The 18,108-nt window shown below is 39.2% G+C and overlaps 1 protein-coding gene across 1 annotated transcript; it reads left to right on the top strand.

Moving 5' to 3' along the window:
• Positions 1–248: 248 nt before the first annotated feature.
• On the top strand, positions 249–9,450 carry LOC118816491 (CD209 antigen-like protein C). Its single transcript, XM_036582896.1, has 6 exons — positions 249–257; positions 416–584; positions 3,847–4,119; positions 6,605–6,729; positions 6,811–6,917; positions 9,084–9,450. Exons 2-6 carry the CDS (start codon positions 434–436, stop codon positions 9,223–9,225), a joined length of 798 nt encoding a protein of 265 aa, XP_036438789.1. The 5' UTR covers positions 249–257; positions 416–433; the 3' UTR covers positions 9,226–9,450.
• The last annotated feature ends 8,658 nt before the right edge of the window (positions 9,451–18,108 follow it).

Here is an 18,108-nt window from a genome sequence, read left to right on the forward strand (position 1 = left end):
CTCCTAATCCCGTTTACGGCACACCTATGTAGTTCTGTCTGTTATTAATCCCAGCACTAGAGGTGACTGTATCTGAGCACTGTCTTTTCTTCATGACTATACTCAGAAATGGCTAGCAAAGAGTTACAGGATAGACACAGTGACAACTTTATTTTAACCTTTTACACAGAGCACAAACCACAGGAAATGATCTCTTGAGAAAGCAAAAAATAGTTCCTGTAGACAGAGAGCAGTGACAGAGACGGGTGTCAAAGCTGGTATGAAATGCCTAAACTTCCTCTCATGAGAGCAAGTATGTATTTAGCAGTATCACCCAGACAGAGTCACTTTGCGAGACCGTGGTGGAGACTCCACATCTTCAGATAAAGCAAAAGCTTATTCAGAAAACCACTCAATGGCATTAACACATTTACAGAAGACAAAAGGGCTGAAGATGAATGAGGATATATATGCAAATTCAGGAATTACAACAGACAACACATCAACTCATTCAGACGACAGCAACAATTATGAGGACATCTACGACAATGAAGATGTCCCTGAGATTAGTGTGACCAGACACCATAAAGGAACTATGACATCAGGTACACACACACACACACACACACACACAAAGTCTTATCCCAAATAGCACCCAGTGATCCTCTTTTAAGGCGGGAATTTGCTGACGAGAACTTGTAGATCTATGAGGTCCATGGGAGCTTTTAAAGCGTACATTTGAGATGAACTTGTGCAACGTCACAATAAACAGGTCATGCAAGTTTAATAACTGGTAGCTAAATAATTTGTTAGCTAATTTGCTTATTAGCAGTAGCTCATTGCAAGCATAATGCAGCTCAATGACAAGGTAAATTAAAGAAATGCATTTTAACTCAGAATCCCTGTTCTATCTGGTCCACTTATATTTCTGTAATCCTCTTTTGAGAATGGCGAGGCCTTAGGGCAGAGGTTGCCAAATTTAAAACATACATACAATATATGTGTAATGTGTCATGTTTTAAAAATATGAGGTAAATATATTTAACTGTGCCATTCTATATTATTTAAAAAATTGCCAATATATGCATCCACACCATTCAGGCATGGCATTATGACCACCCCCTTGTTTCTACGCTCATTGTCCATTTGATCAGACACAGCAGTGCTGCTGGAGTTTTTAAACACTTCAGTGTCACTGCTGGAATGAGAATAGTTGACCAACAAAAAATATCCAGCCATCTGCGTCCTGTGGGCAGTGTCCTGTGACCACTGATGAAGGACTAGAGGATGACCAACACAAACTGTGCAGCAGGAGATGAGCCATCGTCTCTGACTTTACATCTACAAGGTGGACTGACAAGGCAGGAGTGTCTAATAGAGTGGACAGTGAGTGGACACAGTGTTTAAAAATTCCAGCAGCACTGCTGTGTCTGATCCACTCGTACCAGCACAACACACACTAACACACCACCACCACGTCAGTGTTACTGCACCACTTAAATGGTACCTGCTCTGTGAGGGTCCATGGGGGTCCTGACCACTGAAGAACAGGGTAAAAGGGGGCTAACAAAGTATGCAGAGAAAAAGATGGACTGCAGTCTGTAAATGTAGAGCTACAAAGTGCACCTATATAGTAAGTGGAGCTGATAAAATGGACAATGAGCGTAGAAACGAGGTGGTCATAATGTTATGCCTGATTAATGTATATGTATCTGTCAATATACTGACACTGATCCACACGTAACAGCATAACACACACTAACACACCACCACGTTTGCGTGTGAGGAAGTTCACCATAGGGTGGCAGCCTATGGCTATTGGTGACCTATCCCCTGCTTGGCTGTGTTGTCACAGGCCCTTGTGCTGGTGTTTGAATAAAAGAACACTACTCGCAGCAGAATCATGACCTCTCCTTATCGTCACGGGCTCACTGATATTCCTACAGCAAGCAGGCATGCAGGAGGCGTAGCCATGTGTAGCCACTGGGACAGTCAACCTTTGAAGGGAGGGCTATGTAGCATGCTGCCAGCACGACGTAGTGCTCAGAAAGGGCACGTCCCAGAGAGCGACGTTTGTGTTTACGAGGACAGTGGACTTTCCAAAACCCCTGCTGCAGTGAGACCAGTGGGGTGTTTTTTTACGTACAAGTAAAGCTACTGGCTTTGTTTGTGTCAATAAGTTGTTAGTGTTAGCTTTAAAGATGTGGGCTTGTGGTGAGTGTGTGAGTGGAGTGGGGGTGGGTGTCACTGTGAGCCTACTGGTGGTTACTTTCATGTGCCTTTCCACTGTATTTCAATAACAGAGCACAATTTGCAGCAGAATAAACAGCCTCTCCTGTGTCTTACTCTATGCCAACACCACAATATTTGCATATGTGACAAATGTAAAAGAAAATATATTACAAATTACACATTCTGACAATATATACGTAAATATATTTTCCATATTTGTATATGGGTCTGGCCTAGTGTGTCCCATTTCTCATTTTGGCACTCAAATGGCACTGACGAGCACCCTTTAGTCACCCTTGCTGCAGTCTTTGGTGAAGATCGCGTCTGTGACCTCTTACAAACAAATACCTTGCGATACAGGCTAGGACCATTCAGAGTGAATGTGTTTCTTTACAGCTATCTAGCAGAGAAGCCATTGTTCAAGTGTAAGCTAAAATGAATTTGTTTATTAATTTAACTTGTAACTGAGATGCATCATGCTTGTAATCTTTACTGAGCCACTGCTGATAAGCAAATTAGCTTATTCAAAAAAAATGAGTATGTCTGATATTTCACTGAGTAAAATACATGTACAGCCTGTATGATGCCTGAGTTCGTGCCAAATGCTCGCTTTTAAACCAAGAATTCATGGTGTTGTCCACAACATGCAGTGAAGACTTTGAGGAAGGCCGGCCATTTCGGAACAGGCCCATAGCGTAAAATCAGTTGTAAACAACCTGCTTCTGCTGTGCTGCCATGTTTGGTCCAAGTCTGTATTGCAAAGGAGTCCAAGTCCATGTATCTTTGACAAACAAAGCATGGAGAGTGCTACATAGAAAGAGCACAGAATGTGCTTGTGAGAAGGCACTGCATACTGTATAGGAACACCCAAATGAGGAACACAAAACCAAAAGTGCCCTATACCACGATCGCCTACGTGTGAATTTGGATCATTCTACCAAATTGCTTCAAGGTCAGAGTTTAAGTCACATTTCGGACTTTTAACAGACTTAGACTTTAATTTGTTTGTTTTAAGTGATCCTCTACCTTATGTTTATTTCACTAAAATAAATGGTTAAACAAATGTTTCAGTAGTGAATGTTTTGGTAGTGTCAATTTTAGCTAATCTTGAGAGTAACTCAAAAACACTAGCCAGTACATGACTAGCAAACAGAGCTTTCAACAGCTGTACACACTTAAAGTGATAATGTTTTAACTGTAACACACAAAAAGTTAGACTTTCAGACTATATATATATATATATAATATATATATATATATATATATATATATATATAAGATGTATGTATATATGATGTCATATGTTTAGCTTATTTGCTATCTCAATGAATTTCTTAGGTTTAAAGAGATCACAAAATAGTCCTTGTAAATATATAATGTCTGAACACTTTTTTGAACAGTTTTGTCTGAACTAATGCAGTAGAATTTCACATTTATGAGATGATTCGTTTTCATTTTCTACTGTCTGTAATCAGAGTGTCGAGAGGCAATCAGAGATAGCCACAGTTTTCACTATGCCTTGTGCAGTTTCACTAATATAGCTCAAGCTTTGTGCCTGGATTGGGTAGGTGTTGGTGCCTCCTTCTTTAGTTTTGAGATTTACTGTAAGCCATTATCATACTTTTGACCAATTAGGAATGGACACTTCAGGAAGCAGATGCTACAGACTGGCTACAGTGTGTCTGGGGCTGCTGTGTGTTCTCCTACTGACAGCCATCACAGTGCTGTGGGTCAAGCTCACCGCAGAAAGAGACCCTTTACAGACCAGGTACAACAAACTTACTACAGAGAGAGACCAGTTACAGACCATTTGCAACAACCTGACTGCAGAGACAGAAAAGCTACAGATGAGATGTAGCAACCTGACGAAAGAGAGAGATGAGCTTCTGCAGAGATTTTCAGATTTGGGTGAGTCCGTACACACTGGTGATGTTAAAAGATTGCTTTTTACTTGTGCTTGTATAAACTGTCTGTTTATTGTATACTTGATGGAAGCAACAAAGAATGACCTTAAAAACAATATTTCAGAACAAAGGTAACCTGAATACAGAGCTTGTCGACAAATTAGAAAATTAAAATGAACATAACCAGTTCATTTTCAAAACCTACGACACCATGTTTATTTAATAAAGATGTCACTGAATGAAATGAGTCCTAACCAGTGGACTAAAATGTCCATTAAGCACCTCTCCAGATAGTTTGTGCAGTACTATATTAGATATGTACTGACTTCTATAAACAGAGCAGTCTTTTAACACATATAACTTACACCAAGATGTCATTTTATTAGGTACAGCCTAATACCTTGTAGCTACACTTTTGAGACATTTATCAGGTAATTTTTACAGTTGCTGCCCCAAAAAAGAAATTCCAAGTGGATGCTAGCAGACATTAGCAGTACTGCAGAGGTGTTTTTTCATTGTTTTTCCCCCTTGTTTTGACATTTCCACCTGAACTGAAATCCTAACTCTAATAGTCACTGTGTAAAGGTTATTTTATTGCATATACCTACTTTGTAGGCATACAGTTAGAGACTGTAGCTTATCTTTCCCATGCACAATTTGTTAGTCACCTTCAAGCGCAGAGGTATCTGACAGAGTTCTTTAAAGCCACAGCTCTGCAGAGAGTAGCATGTTCTCCCATCTAAAGGCCTATACACACCCCAAGATGTTTGTGGATGGAAAAAACAGAAGTAATTTTTGGCGTAATGAAACCTCCAAACCAAGTCTGACGCATTTTCTTAAACATTCGGAGAATGCAGTAAGAAAATGCATATGAAAGGAACTTCCTCATGCAGTACTGATAAATACATAGTTTTCTTCTAAGCATTGTGACTGAAAGGTGTCCATACTGGGTACAAACACTCTACAAAAAGACCAGCCATGAACAGATGAGTATACATCTACATAAACAAGAAACAGCTACAAACAGTCGCTATGTTGTATTAAAGAACTTGCCGTCGTTCCACAGCTTTCAGCAATGGTTCACTATCTTCTTTCACTTCTGCATATTTATAGTCACTGTGATGCATGTTTGTTTGGACTGCAACCATGACCGAGTTCTCACTGGTCAGCATGATTTCCAAAAAAATTATTAACCTGGTTCAAATTTAAAAATTAACCAACTGTAATCCGTCAAGTTTCAGCATCAATGGGAAAGATGCCATTAACGTGTTGATTTTCAAAACTTGACATGCATTTTTTATTTCGCCCCTAAGAATCAGTGCGAACAGGCTTTAACACGCCAAATTCAACGTATGATGGCCTTGCTTATTAGCTGATAGGTTGAATCAGGTGTGTTTAATGAGGAAGAGTGAGAAACTCTGCGGAGCTGTGGCTTGGTACGAACTCAGTTCGACTCTCAGAGCCAGTCCGGACCTCCCTGGGGCCCTAAACAAAATTCTTGAAAAGGGGTCCTCCTACCTGATCCGTCAGCCATGTAAACCATTTGCGTTTGCTACACAGTCAAACCTGACACCACAGTGCTCCCACTACAACACTCCAGTTTGGTCCATTTTGTTAGTCCAAGAATAAGCAAGCCTATACAGAACAGAATGAGGTATAAACAAGCAATATTTAGTAAATATAATATTTTTTATAGAATCTTAAAGAAGAGTGAATATTAACATTAATATAAATGCTGACCAACTTGAGCACAGTACCTGAAAAAATTATAGATTAAAATACGTTTTATACGACGGCTTGGCTGAATACTTGGTGATTATTTACTGAGAGATGTGCATTCATATTGCCCAGTATACCCAGCTAGGACAACTTTTATTTGTTAAACTTTACTGTTATTTGCTGACATCAAACTTGGAAAGGAGAGAACACACGTTTAACTGGATTGCTGTTCCCACAATTCACTCTCATGGTATTTTTTTTTCTTTTTTCGTGACTAGATGAATAGTTCTGCTACTCTTATCGAAGCAAAAAGCAGCTTTGATACGACAGGGAGGTGGAACCCTTGGGTAATTTGCAGGGATCCTACGCAACCTGCGTAGTGAGTGTATAGGGCTGACCAGCTGTGGCTGCCCTCGCCTCTTTCTGACCACAGGACCACTGCTGACTGGATATTTTGGTTGGCGAAGCATTTTCCACCCAGCAGGGGCACTGACATGTGAAAACTGACTTGTGCCAGTGGAATACCCACTAACATGCAGCTACCACATTGTTATCACTGCTGTGTTTTGAATAGTTAAGCAGCCAAAGAAAATATATCCAGCAGTGCTCTTACAAAGGCCTTGGGTGTGTACTAGCACCAAATACAGTCAGAAATTGTATACCTAAAAAGGACACTTGTATGGATGATAAAATGACCAATCAGGGTAGGTATAAGGTACCTAATGTACCTAAAAAACTGACAACTCAGTGTATGTGCTCTCATTTAAAAGGTTGGATTTACTTGAACTCTAGTCTTTACTACATCTCTACTGAGAAGAAGAACTGGATTGAGAGCAGACAGGACTGCAGAGAGAGAGGAGCAGACCTGGTAATCATAAAGAGCAGAGAAAAACAGGTGAGAGAGAGAGAGAGAGAGAGAGAGAAAATATTGTGTTCTTTCACTGTGACTTTTCATAATGTGTGATCACATTCACAGGAGTTTATTGCATCCATACTGGGCCACACAGAGGCTTGGATTGGTCTGACTGACAGTGAGACAGAGGAGGTCTGGAAATGGGTGGATGGCTCAGGTCTGACCACTGGGTAAAATACTGAAATGACTTCCATAAATTTACTATTTGATTGCTGTTAAAGGGCTTGAGACTTCGCTAATGAGTTAAATTCTATATGTTAAGTAAATACCACAAAAAAAGGGCTGTCAAACAATTAAAATAATTGTGAATAATTGCGTTACTTTTTTGTTGTTAACTAAATGTTTTTAAATGACTTTTTAAAGAGGTGGCTCACATTTTGCACATGAAAACACACCTTTTAGATGGCCTGAGACACTAACACATCACAGCTTAATGACAGAAGCAAAGGGACACGTTTAAATGTTACATTTAAAGACGTTAAACACTTTGTCATGTTCGATTACACACTCGGGTGCCACAGCACCTCGCCACTCACGACTTTCTGCCATTTTTCAAATAGTTTTGAGCTGTGTGTGAAGGATTGTGGGAGACTGAAGGTGTTGAGGGATACACCAGTTATGTTCTTTGATTTCTCGTATTTTTCATCTTTCTGCGCATTTCTTGACCACATTTATAGGAGCCTACAAAGCGGCACAGACTTCAGGGATGTAATGGCTGACAAATGAGAAACTTTAAGACAAAAGCTGAAATTTAAGTCTTTGTTTTTCATCCACATCACACCATGTTACAAATGCTTGTGTGAGTCCACTACAAAACTGGTGCTAAACTTATCACTCCTGAACACGTCCACTGCTGAGGAGACTGTTCAGTCATCCCTCAAGCGTTCAGTAACTCTGAGTTTAACAACGGACTTGTCACATTGATTTATCAGTCTACTCAGGCTTTAGCGGGTTTTGTTTGTAAAGAAGCTGATTATTTTACATGCCATGATTTTAAGATAGTATTCTCCTAAAAACACAAAAGGTAACTGTTAATAAATGCAGTTAACTGACTGACCTTATGATCTTTCATTCAAAATATTAACAAAAATCTAACAATTTTTTGAAGTACAATAATTGAAAAAAAAAAACAAAATCTTATCAGGACATGCATGGAGGAATGGTCTCAGATCCTTTGCCATATGTTCTCCAGTCTGCTTAAGCAGACCTATAAAAATATCTTTTTCTCAAATCTGTATGCCACAATTGTTGGCACCCCTTCATTTAATCCTTTGTGCAGCCTCCCTTTGCAAAGATTACAGCTCTAGGTCTGCTTAAGCAGACTGGAGAACATATGGCAAAGGATCTGAGACCATTCCTCCATACAGAACGTAAGTTTAGGTCAGGGGACTGGAGTAGCCATGGCACAACCTTGATTCTGTGGTCAGTAAACCATTTTTATGTGTTGATTTTGAGGTGTGCTTTGGATCATCGTCCTGCTGCATGATCCAAACTATGGCCTAGTTTAAGCTTCTGACTGAGTCAATCAGATTTTGATTTAATACCTGCTGTTACTTGATAGAGTCTGTGATCAGAAGTGGCTGGTAATTAGTTACATTTACTCAAGTACATGGACTTACATAAAATATTGATGAATTTGCACTCTGCCGAGTATTTTCAAATCGTAATACTTTTACTTCTACTCCATTTTATCAGTGAGTAGTTTAAATTTCTTTCGTTTAATTTCTTTCTGTTTTGTGGCTGACAACATCTGTACTGCTCTGTGATTGGTCAGACCTCTGAATCTAGAGCTTTAGCATTTTATTTCTCACTATTCATGGGGTCAATATAGACATATGTCCTCTTCCTGAAAGATTCTTAACATCTCTTGTTGCTTTAAACTTCTTAATTATCTCCATGATAGTGGAAATAGGCATTTTCCTGATTTGTGCAGCTCAACAATCTTTTGTTGTACATCATTGCTGTTTTCTCTGGTTTCTCTTAAAGATGGATGACTGGGGGCATTTGGCCTGTGTTTCACCTCATATATGCTCCCTAGCAAATCAGGAAGTAATGGCTGGCTATTTAAGTGTTCCAAACCACTCAAGTGAACTTAAATGCTTAAAACATGAATGGGAATATACTTAGGTTCGATTTCACTCTTAAGAATTTCTAGGGGTGCCAACAATTGTGGCACACGTAGATTTAAATATTTATAATAAAATATTTATTTCATGACCAGATAAGTAATTAAGAATGTTGAATACAGCCCATTTTGCTCAAGATTACCAGGAGTGCCAATATTTGTGGAGAGCTCTCTGTCTATCAGTGACTGATTGTGATTGTCTGCTGTTCAGGTTCTGGAATACGGGGGAGCCAAATAATGGAGGTGATGAAGACTGCGCACAGTTTTTGGGTTATCCAGATAAGAGGAGCTGGAACGACAGGAGATGTTCTGTTTCTTCACAGTGGATCTGTGAGAAACGTTTTTTTGAGTGACAGGTACATGGAGCAGAGGGCAAGAAGGAAGCAAATTCATGCAACATTATGCCCATGTCATCTGTCTGATCTCTTGCTTTCTAATTTAATACTAACATTTTATTTATCTTTGACGTGCAGTTTTGTATGAGTAATTAGGTGTCTTTGTGAGTTTGACTGCCCTCTGTTGGCAAAGACAAAATGCTGCAGGACACTGTGTTACGTCATTAAAAGACCTAAATCCTACATTTTTTCTTGTATTTTATTTTCCCCTGAGGTCCACTTATAACATTTGTGTGGTTTTATGTTCCAAATATGATCAGAATTCATTTTTACAATTTTCCAGCCTCTCCTTAGCCCTCAGAATTTAACCATCTGTTTTTGTTACTGTGCCTTTAAGACTAAAATATGTGCCTGAGGCAGTGTGCTGTGTACTGAATTGTGCAGTGTTTTGGCCCATAAGGGCTGGAGCCTGACACGTGATCTTCCTGATAAGTCACCGGCATCCGTAATGATATCCTTCTCTGGAAGGATACGTGAACTTCTTCTCCTTAAGAACGTATTAGATTGTGTTAACTAGAGATGCATCCACACTGATCCTGTTATCGGGTATCATACAGTACTCATTTACTCACACTCTTAAAACTTCTTTGATAACACATTCCGATACCCGCTGATACCGTGTGACATAAGGCGAGTGTTTGCTGCTGTGCTAATGAACCAATGCATCAAAGAAGGCTCTGCTCACACAGAGTACTGTTAAGTGACTCCATGACAGTCGAACACAAAGTGGTTGATCAATTTAAACCTTGCATCTTGGTAGATTCTCACTAGGAATACACTGTAATTTTAGCCCTTTTTTAAACATAAAAACAAACACAATCACGGCTGTTTCCCAGTATTGGTGGAAACACAAAGGCCTGCCAAACAGAGGCAGAAAAGTTGACATTAGCTACCAAAATCTGTATATGTGGCTTAACTCTGCTTGACTGAGTAGAATATCATGGTATAAAAGTTAGCATTGTGATTTTTTAAAACTGTCTTTGTTAGGGATGCGTCAATACTGATACTGGCATTGGTCATAAAAACTCACCAACACCAACATTCTGATACTCGCTGATACTGTGTGGTGTGGAGTGTGAAGCTGCCCTACTGTGTACATCACTGTCTGGTTTTAACTTCAGAGCAGTGTTAGCAGCACTGCTCAGTTTCTCAACATGTTTGCTTAGTACTCGGTGCACAGCTTGTTATTTTAAGCAAAACAACTTCATTGGAAATCTTTAAAACTAGGTAGGCCTCTCAGACATGGTTTAGAAGGTTTTAAATCATATCTATGGGCTTTTGGATTCATGGCTTCTCTTTTGTTTTAATTATGAATCATTTGGTAGGACTCTAGGGCAGCTTTTTAAAAGGGGCTCAAAGAGCCCAAAGGGATAGTCTGGTTTTGGAGGCAGGAGAGGCGAGTCAGATGTCCTGAAAGTTAGGGTCTTTGTGATATAACCTGTTGTCTAGGTTTCATTGTTTTATTGCAAATATCTGCATTCATGAAAACCGGAAAAAAACAAGAAAAAAGGAAAATAAACGTTGTGCAGGTCACAGCTACTTGAAAGACAGTGTGAGTGAACTCTGCTTCAGCCCTCCTCGGTCAGCTTAGAAACAGTCATCATTTCTTGTATTACTGTTAAATTTTATCGCTTGTCTGTAAAGCAATTTGAGCTGCCACCCAAAATACTCCATAAATAAATGTTATTATTTTTTACCATTTCTATTACAACCCTGTTTCCAAGTTCCAAGTTCGGATGCTGTAAAAACAGTAAAAACAGAAGAACAAATCCTTTAAACTTTATATTTAACTGAACGTAGTACAAAGACGTTAAATATTAAACGTTATATGTTAAATGTAGAACATATAAAAAGTGAAAACAGAGAAATCTGTTTCTTGAAAGATTTATGCCCATTTTGAATTTGATGCCAGCAAAACGTTTCAAAAAAGTTGGGACGGGGCATGTTTACCGCTGTGTTTCATCACCTCTACTTTTAACAACACTCTGTAAGCGTTGGGAACTGAGGAGACACTGCTGTAGTTCTGAAAGTGAAATGTTTTCCCATTCTTGCTTGATACAGGATTTTAGTTACTCAACAGTTCAGGGTCTCCTTTGCCAGTTTAGCACCCAGACTCCTTTACTCTTTACATTTTGCAGAATGTGGTTTGGCATTGTCTTGCTGAAATAAGCAAGGCCTTCCCTGAAAAAGATGTCGCCTGGATGGAAGCATTTGTTGCTCCAAAACCTGTAAATATTGCTCAGCATTAATGATGCCGCCACAGACATGCAAGTCATCCATGCCATGTGTACTAATACACCCCATACCATGTGCGCTGATAACAATTCTGATGGTCCGTCTCCTCTTTCACCCAGAGGACACAGCGTCCATGATTTCCAAAAAGAATTTCAAATTTTGATCTTTGATTTTCTGCTTTGCCTCAGCCCATTTTAAATGAGCTTAGGCCCAGTAAACGAGGTAGCATTTCTGGATCCTGTTAACATATGGTTTGATCTTTGAATGGTACCGTTTTTAACTTGCATTTGTGGATGCAGTGATGAACTGTGTTCACAGACAGTGGTTTTCAGAAAGTGTTCCTGAGCCATGCAGTCATTTCAGTACCTGCTCTGTGAGGGTCCATGGGGGTCCTGACCACTGAAGAACAGGGTAAAAGGGGGCTAACAAAGTGTGCAGAGAAACAGATGGACTACAGTCTGTAATTGTAGAACTACAAAGTGCACCTATATAGTAAGTGGAGCTGATAAAAGTGGACAATGAGCGTAGAAACAAGGAGGTGGTCATAATCTTATGCCTGATCGGTGTAGATAGATATAGACAGAAAAGCTAAGCTCAATAAAACAATTTCTTAAACAGATTTTTAAATTCACATGCATCACACTAATGAAGGGGCTCCTGTAGGCACTCAATACTAATATGCAAATGCTAATATGCAATGTCCAGTTTATATGACCATATGACATGAGATCACATGGCTGTGACCCAGGCTTCAAATCAGAGTGATTACATTTTGTTCAAACAGTTTGTAAGGTTTTGTGTTAGCATCACTAAAATGAACAGACAAGGCTTCTCAAAGGACTAATATTCAAAGAACCAGGATGTGTGAACATGTACACAAGGCTCAACTAGAAATAGGTGTGAGTGAAACATGTAAATGAATTAATACTATAGAAATGGTGCCATTTGTTGATGAAGTTGAGCATTTTCTCTTCTAAAATCTTTCAAAATGAACACATTGTTGTAAATGAAAATCTGCTAATTCTGAAAGATTTTTAAAGGTTTTACATTTTTACATCTGCACTTTTTTGTTTGCACGCTGTTCTGAAACCAAATTTGAGTTTAAATTACTAAGTAAAAAGCCACTCACTGATACTTAGTACATAGAGATGTGCACTTTAATGTTTCTAAGTTTTTTGTTTATAAGTGCTTTGTTTGTTTCCACACAGTGGTAATTTATTTTTCAGTGCTACTAAAAAAAAAAGACGCCACTCAACCCCCAAGCAAGTACAGCACATTAGCAAATTTAAATCATTGAAGAGTCTGGATTGCAAAAACCAACGAAGTAAGACTAATGTAGTTGCATGCAGACTGGCTGATTTAAGAGCATAAATTTCAGTTAGCCATGAGTAACATTGACCACGTGCGCACTGAAACCTTATGACAGATGTTTTGATGTTTGAGACCAGCATAACTTGCTTCTTCAGCACAAGTTACAGCGCTCAACTACATACTCCCTCCATTTTCACAGGCTCAAAAGTAATTGGAAAAACTAACAATTACAGATACAAGGATGATTTTTAATACTTGGATGCAAATCCTTTGCAGTCAATGAGTGCCTGAAATCTGGAACCCATGGACATCACCAAATGTTGGGTTTCCTCCCTTGAGATATTTTCCCAGGCCTTTACTGCAGCCGGCTTTAGTTGCTGCATGTTTGTAGGTCTTTCTGCCACCAGTTAACTGATGCTACCATTTAGGAACATTCAATTTAAGACGCTCTTGACTTGCTTTTGTGGTAAGTTTTGGGTCGTTATCCAGCTATAATGTGAAGCTCTGGCCTACCTAGTGAATCTGAGCAGAAAGCAAATCTCTATAACCTTCAGGATTGATCCTGCAACTTTTATCAGCAGTCATATCATCAATAAACACCAGTGACCCAGTCCAATTGGCAGCCATACATGCCCATAACACTACCTCCACCATGTTTGACAGATGATGTGGTATGCTTCGGATCATGAGCCCTTCCATTCCTTCTTCATACTTTTCTCTTCCTGTCATTCCGGTACAAGTTAATCTTAGTTTAAACTGTCCAAAGAATTTTGTTCCAGAACTGGGCAGGGTTTTTAGATGTTTTTTAGCAAAGTCTCATCTGGCCTTGCTGTTCTTAAGTGTTACCAGTGTTTGCTTCTTGAGGTGAACACCTTGTATTCATAGTATTCATTTGCATGATTAAAAAGACCACGTCACCATGCTGGTAGGCAAGCTGTAACTGTGCTCTGATAGAGATTGTCTCACCACCGTTAATGCAGTTACAAACCTGCAGGTGGCTGAAGACCAAAAGCAAAGATTTTCAGAATGACCATGAAAAACATGAAGATATGTGGACACTCAGATGCAGTCTCCAGAAAACGCTATGAGGAGAAGATTAGCTAGACTGGTGGAATGGATCCGCATAGCCTGCATATTTCCAGAGTTCTGAATATTCCAATCCATGAAATTTTACAAAAACTAATAACAGTGGCTACCAAAACTCTTAAACAGTGAACTCATATACGTAAAGATGAAGTTAGCTTTTTATTCACTAGCTTCTCATTAGAATTTTCTGTTCCACCTTAAATGGTGATGCAGTTACACTGAGGTGCTTAAAAAGTAGTATGATTCACAAACATTGAATCACAATTGTCCTTGACTTGACTAGATGTCATAAAGGGGTTTTTCCCTCACCAGGGAAAGAATTCTGTGATCACCCACTAGTTGTCTTATGTTAAGGCTGTTTAGTTGCTGAGCTCGCCAGTTGTAACATGACTGACCCAGTCAGACGCTCGCAGTACGAAACAAGAAATGAGGCTTTAATTGAAAAGGGCTTGACCAGAATCGTAGTCAGCGAACAGGTGTGGGTTGAATCCAAAAGAGCAAAAAGACAAAGAACAACAAACATAACAAAGGCAACCAAATCCAAAAGAACAAAGGCAAAAAGGCAAAGTCATGAAATAATGAGGGAACAGGCCACATCTGACCATGTAATTGCTTATCAGTCACCTGTCCAATTACTTTTGAACCTGTAAAATTTGAAGTAATATGTAAAAAAAAATGGCTGTAATTCCAACAGTTAATGCAATATTTTTGTTAAAACTCTTGAATTACTGAAAGTCTACACTTCAATCACATCTTCACAGCTGCATTTTCAAATCCATGGTGGCTGTGTACAGAGGCAAAATAACAAACTGTGTCACTGTCCAAATACGAATGGACCTGACTATACTTTGTAAATCTAGCTTGCCAATGTACTGTTACAGACTTTAATCAACTTGAGATATCCATCCTCTAGCCCTTCAACTATGGTCAGTTTCTCACCATAGAACCACTCTTGGCCGGACATTTTTAGGTAACAGACCACTCTGAGCCTTGCAGTATGTGGGTAAAATCCCCACCAATGTTGCTGGTGCAGACACATTCATGTTATCAAGACATGTCTGGCCCAGTAATGTTGGTTGGGATTTCACACACATTAGTATAACTTTTAACCATGTTGCTTGTTCTCAGGTCTGAGCCTGCCCATATAGGCAAACTAGGCTTTTGCTTTTGCTTATATTTTCTGTAACCTCACAGTAAATTCATAGTAAGTACTTGTATGTACTTAACCCAATCCTAAGATTAATATCTGAATAATAAGCCAGTAGTTTAAGGGGTTAGCTGTTTTGAAACAGTAAAACATTGCCTTTATTAGCATGTACATTTGTGTAATACTACCCTCCCACTATATAAAACCTCCTGGGCACACTCATTATTAAAGAAGATTACTAAATAAAGACTCAGTCACTGAAATGTGTGTCTGGGTTAACTTACAGTATACCATTTATGTAAAAAAAAAAATTACATTTAATACCATTACTTTTAGTAACTGGTTAATCAAAAGTAAATAAAACCCAGTGCCCTGCATTAATTAATGTGTCATATGAAATACACTGAGCATTGTGTCCTTTTCTATGAACAGATACATACATTTCTTTTAAAATGGAAATACTGAAATTGAAATACCTCCATCATCTCTACTGAGAAGAAGGGCTGGACTGAGAGCAGACAGTACTGCAAAAGGAAAGGAGCAGACTTGAACAGCAGAGATGAACAGGTGAGAGGGGCAAGAGAGAGAAAGACAGAGCAACTTTCCTGTAGTACTTTCATACTTAGCAACTGCATTTACAGGAATTTATGCATAAAATGCTCAAAGGGAATCGTGCTTGGACGATTGTGACAGAGTGTGTCTGAAAATGGGTGGGCAGCTCAGCACTGACCACTGGATAAGAGACTGAGAAATAAAAATATGCTGACATTTTACTATCTACAACATTCATTATTATTTTTAATATTATATTTTTATTTTGACAGAGGAAATTGATTATATTCTATTTCAGGGGGGCCCAATTCTGGTCCTGGAGATCTACCACTGTTGAGAGTTGAGATTCAACATGCCTATATGGTATAAAGCTTAACTGAACACAGACTCAGATGGACAATCAACATACATTCTTCACTAGCCTTCATCTCAAATATTATTATAATATTATTATAATATAAATTCATCTCATTCAAATAAAGCTCTCATTCAAAATAACACGCTGCGCACTGAGAGCAAACTGGCTGAGAAACTGAGCAGCACCGCTAACACTGCACTGAAGCTAAAAGACAGGCAATGACATACACAATAGGACAGTACAGTCTTTCTAAAGTCTGTGTTCCAAACAAATCATTGTATTAACATGTATACCTTGCTATTCCCTACTAAAAAAGGACCATTAGAAACCACAAGGATCTGAACCTAATGATTTTGCTTTCTAGCAGGAATTAGCTTAATGGTTTCCAATAGAGACCACTACTTTCCTGTAGAACACCTTTAGATCAGATTAAGAAACCATCGAATGCGTTTAGAATCAGCCATTAGTCACCCGTTAAACCAGTAGAATCCTGAACACTGCAAAATCAACCCATTAAAAAAGCACATTACAAGCCATCAGGAGCCAACAGAAACACTAAATAGGGTTTTTCAGCAGGTCCGATGGCTTTCAGAAGTGTCCGATGGCTTTGTGTCACTCACGGCTTACATTTTATGAGGTGAAGTCGAGTAAATGAGTGCAGTATCAGACCGAGACCTGATACTAGTATTGGTATCGATGCATCCCTAGTGATATGGATTAGAAAATACTTTGCATAGATGATTTTTAGTAATTGAGTTGCTCAAGTTTCTCAAGGAATCATTTAAGACCTAAATGGCACACATCATGGTCTGGGATATAGTAGACAGAAAGTGAAAATGATTCTGGATGAGGGAAGAAATGGGCAGGCGTGGACCCTGAGAAAATCTGACAAGGGCCAAATCATCACAGCCAGACAACTGGGTTAGAGTATCTCCAATACAGGAAGGCTTGTGGAGTGCTCCTGCTCAGAAGTGGTGCCTATTGACAGTGGTCCGAAGAGAGACAAACCATAAACTGGCGACAGGGTGTTGGGTATGCAAGGCTCATCGATGTGCAAGGGCAATGATGGCTATCGACAAAATGGCTTCTGTGGCACAAGTCAGATAAACGTACAGTTTACGGGATGGGCACAACACACAGTGCATTGCACCCACAAAACATTCAGAGTGATAACTCATCCACTGTCGAAAGTGGCTACAATGGGCAGGCAAGCTTCAGAACCGGACTTTAAAGCAATGGAAAAGGGTCATCTGGTCTGACGAGTCCTGTTTTGTTGTACCTCACATGGAGAGTCAGGTATGTGTGTGCTGTTCACCTGGGGACGTGATGACAACAGGATGCACTGTGGGAAGAAGACAAGCTGGTGGAGGGAATGTGATGGGCAACGTTCTTCTGGGAAATCCTGAGTCCAGGCATTCATGTGGACATCAATTTGAAACATGCCACTTCCTAAATATTGGTGTGGACCAGATACCCTCCTTCAAGGCAACTGTATTCCCCGATGGCAGTGGCCTCTTCCAGCAGAATAATGCGGCAAGCTACACTGAACGAGTTGTTTGTGAATGGTTTGAGGAACATGACAAAAAGCCCAAGGTGTTGTCCTGGCCTGCAAATTCCCCAGATCTTAATCCAGTCAAGCATTTGTGGCATGTGCTAGAACAGCGTACATGCCTGGGCAATTGAGACTTTTGCCAAATCAGATTTAATAAAATCAGACTGGTCTCTCATTAAGCCTTTCTTGAGAGTGTTTGAGTTTTGGAAATCTTAGTTTAATAAAAAGAATAATGTGTTACTAATCAAAGAGAGGGAGAGAAAGAAGCTGAAGGAGACTGACAGGGCTGAAGGAGCAACTCTGGTCATGTACTGCTCCATAGTCCTTGTATTTGAATTAAATATGTAGAAGCTTAGCTTCTTTAAGAGAGAGGAACATTTCTTGAATTCAGTATTGTTTTGATCTGTGCTTTTAAATAAATGTGTAACTAGATAAATCTGTATTTGTATGCCAATTTAACCAAATAGTCTTTTTTTTATTCTATGCCTATTGCTAAGCTAAAAGTTTACAATGAACAGACATTTTAGGGCCATTTAAAACAAAAAAAAGTCTGTGAATCTCATAGCAGGTTTACATGCAATTAAACTATTCTACCACTAG

This window comes from Colossoma macropomum, unplaced genomic scaffold (genome assembly GCF_904425465.1).
Source record: "Colossoma macropomum unplaced genomic scaffold, Colossoma_macropomum, whole genome shotgun sequence".
NCBI lineage: Eukaryota > Metazoa > Chordata > Actinopteri > Characiformes > Serrasalmidae > Colossoma > Colossoma macropomum.

Bases quoted from the DNA above. Each gene is read 5' to 3' on its own strand.
- LOC118816491 (XM_036582896.1), top strand. From the start codon at position 434: ATGAATGAGGATATATATGCAAATTCAGGAATTACAACAGACAACACA. The intron at 585-3,846 runs GTACACACACAC...TTGACCAATTAG, and splicing joins TAAAGGAACTATGACATCAG to GAATGGACACTTCAGGAAGC. The intron at 4,120-6,604 runs GTGAGTCCGTAC...CTCATTTAAAAG, and splicing joins GCAGAGATTTTCAGATTTGG to GTTGGATTTACTTGAACTCT.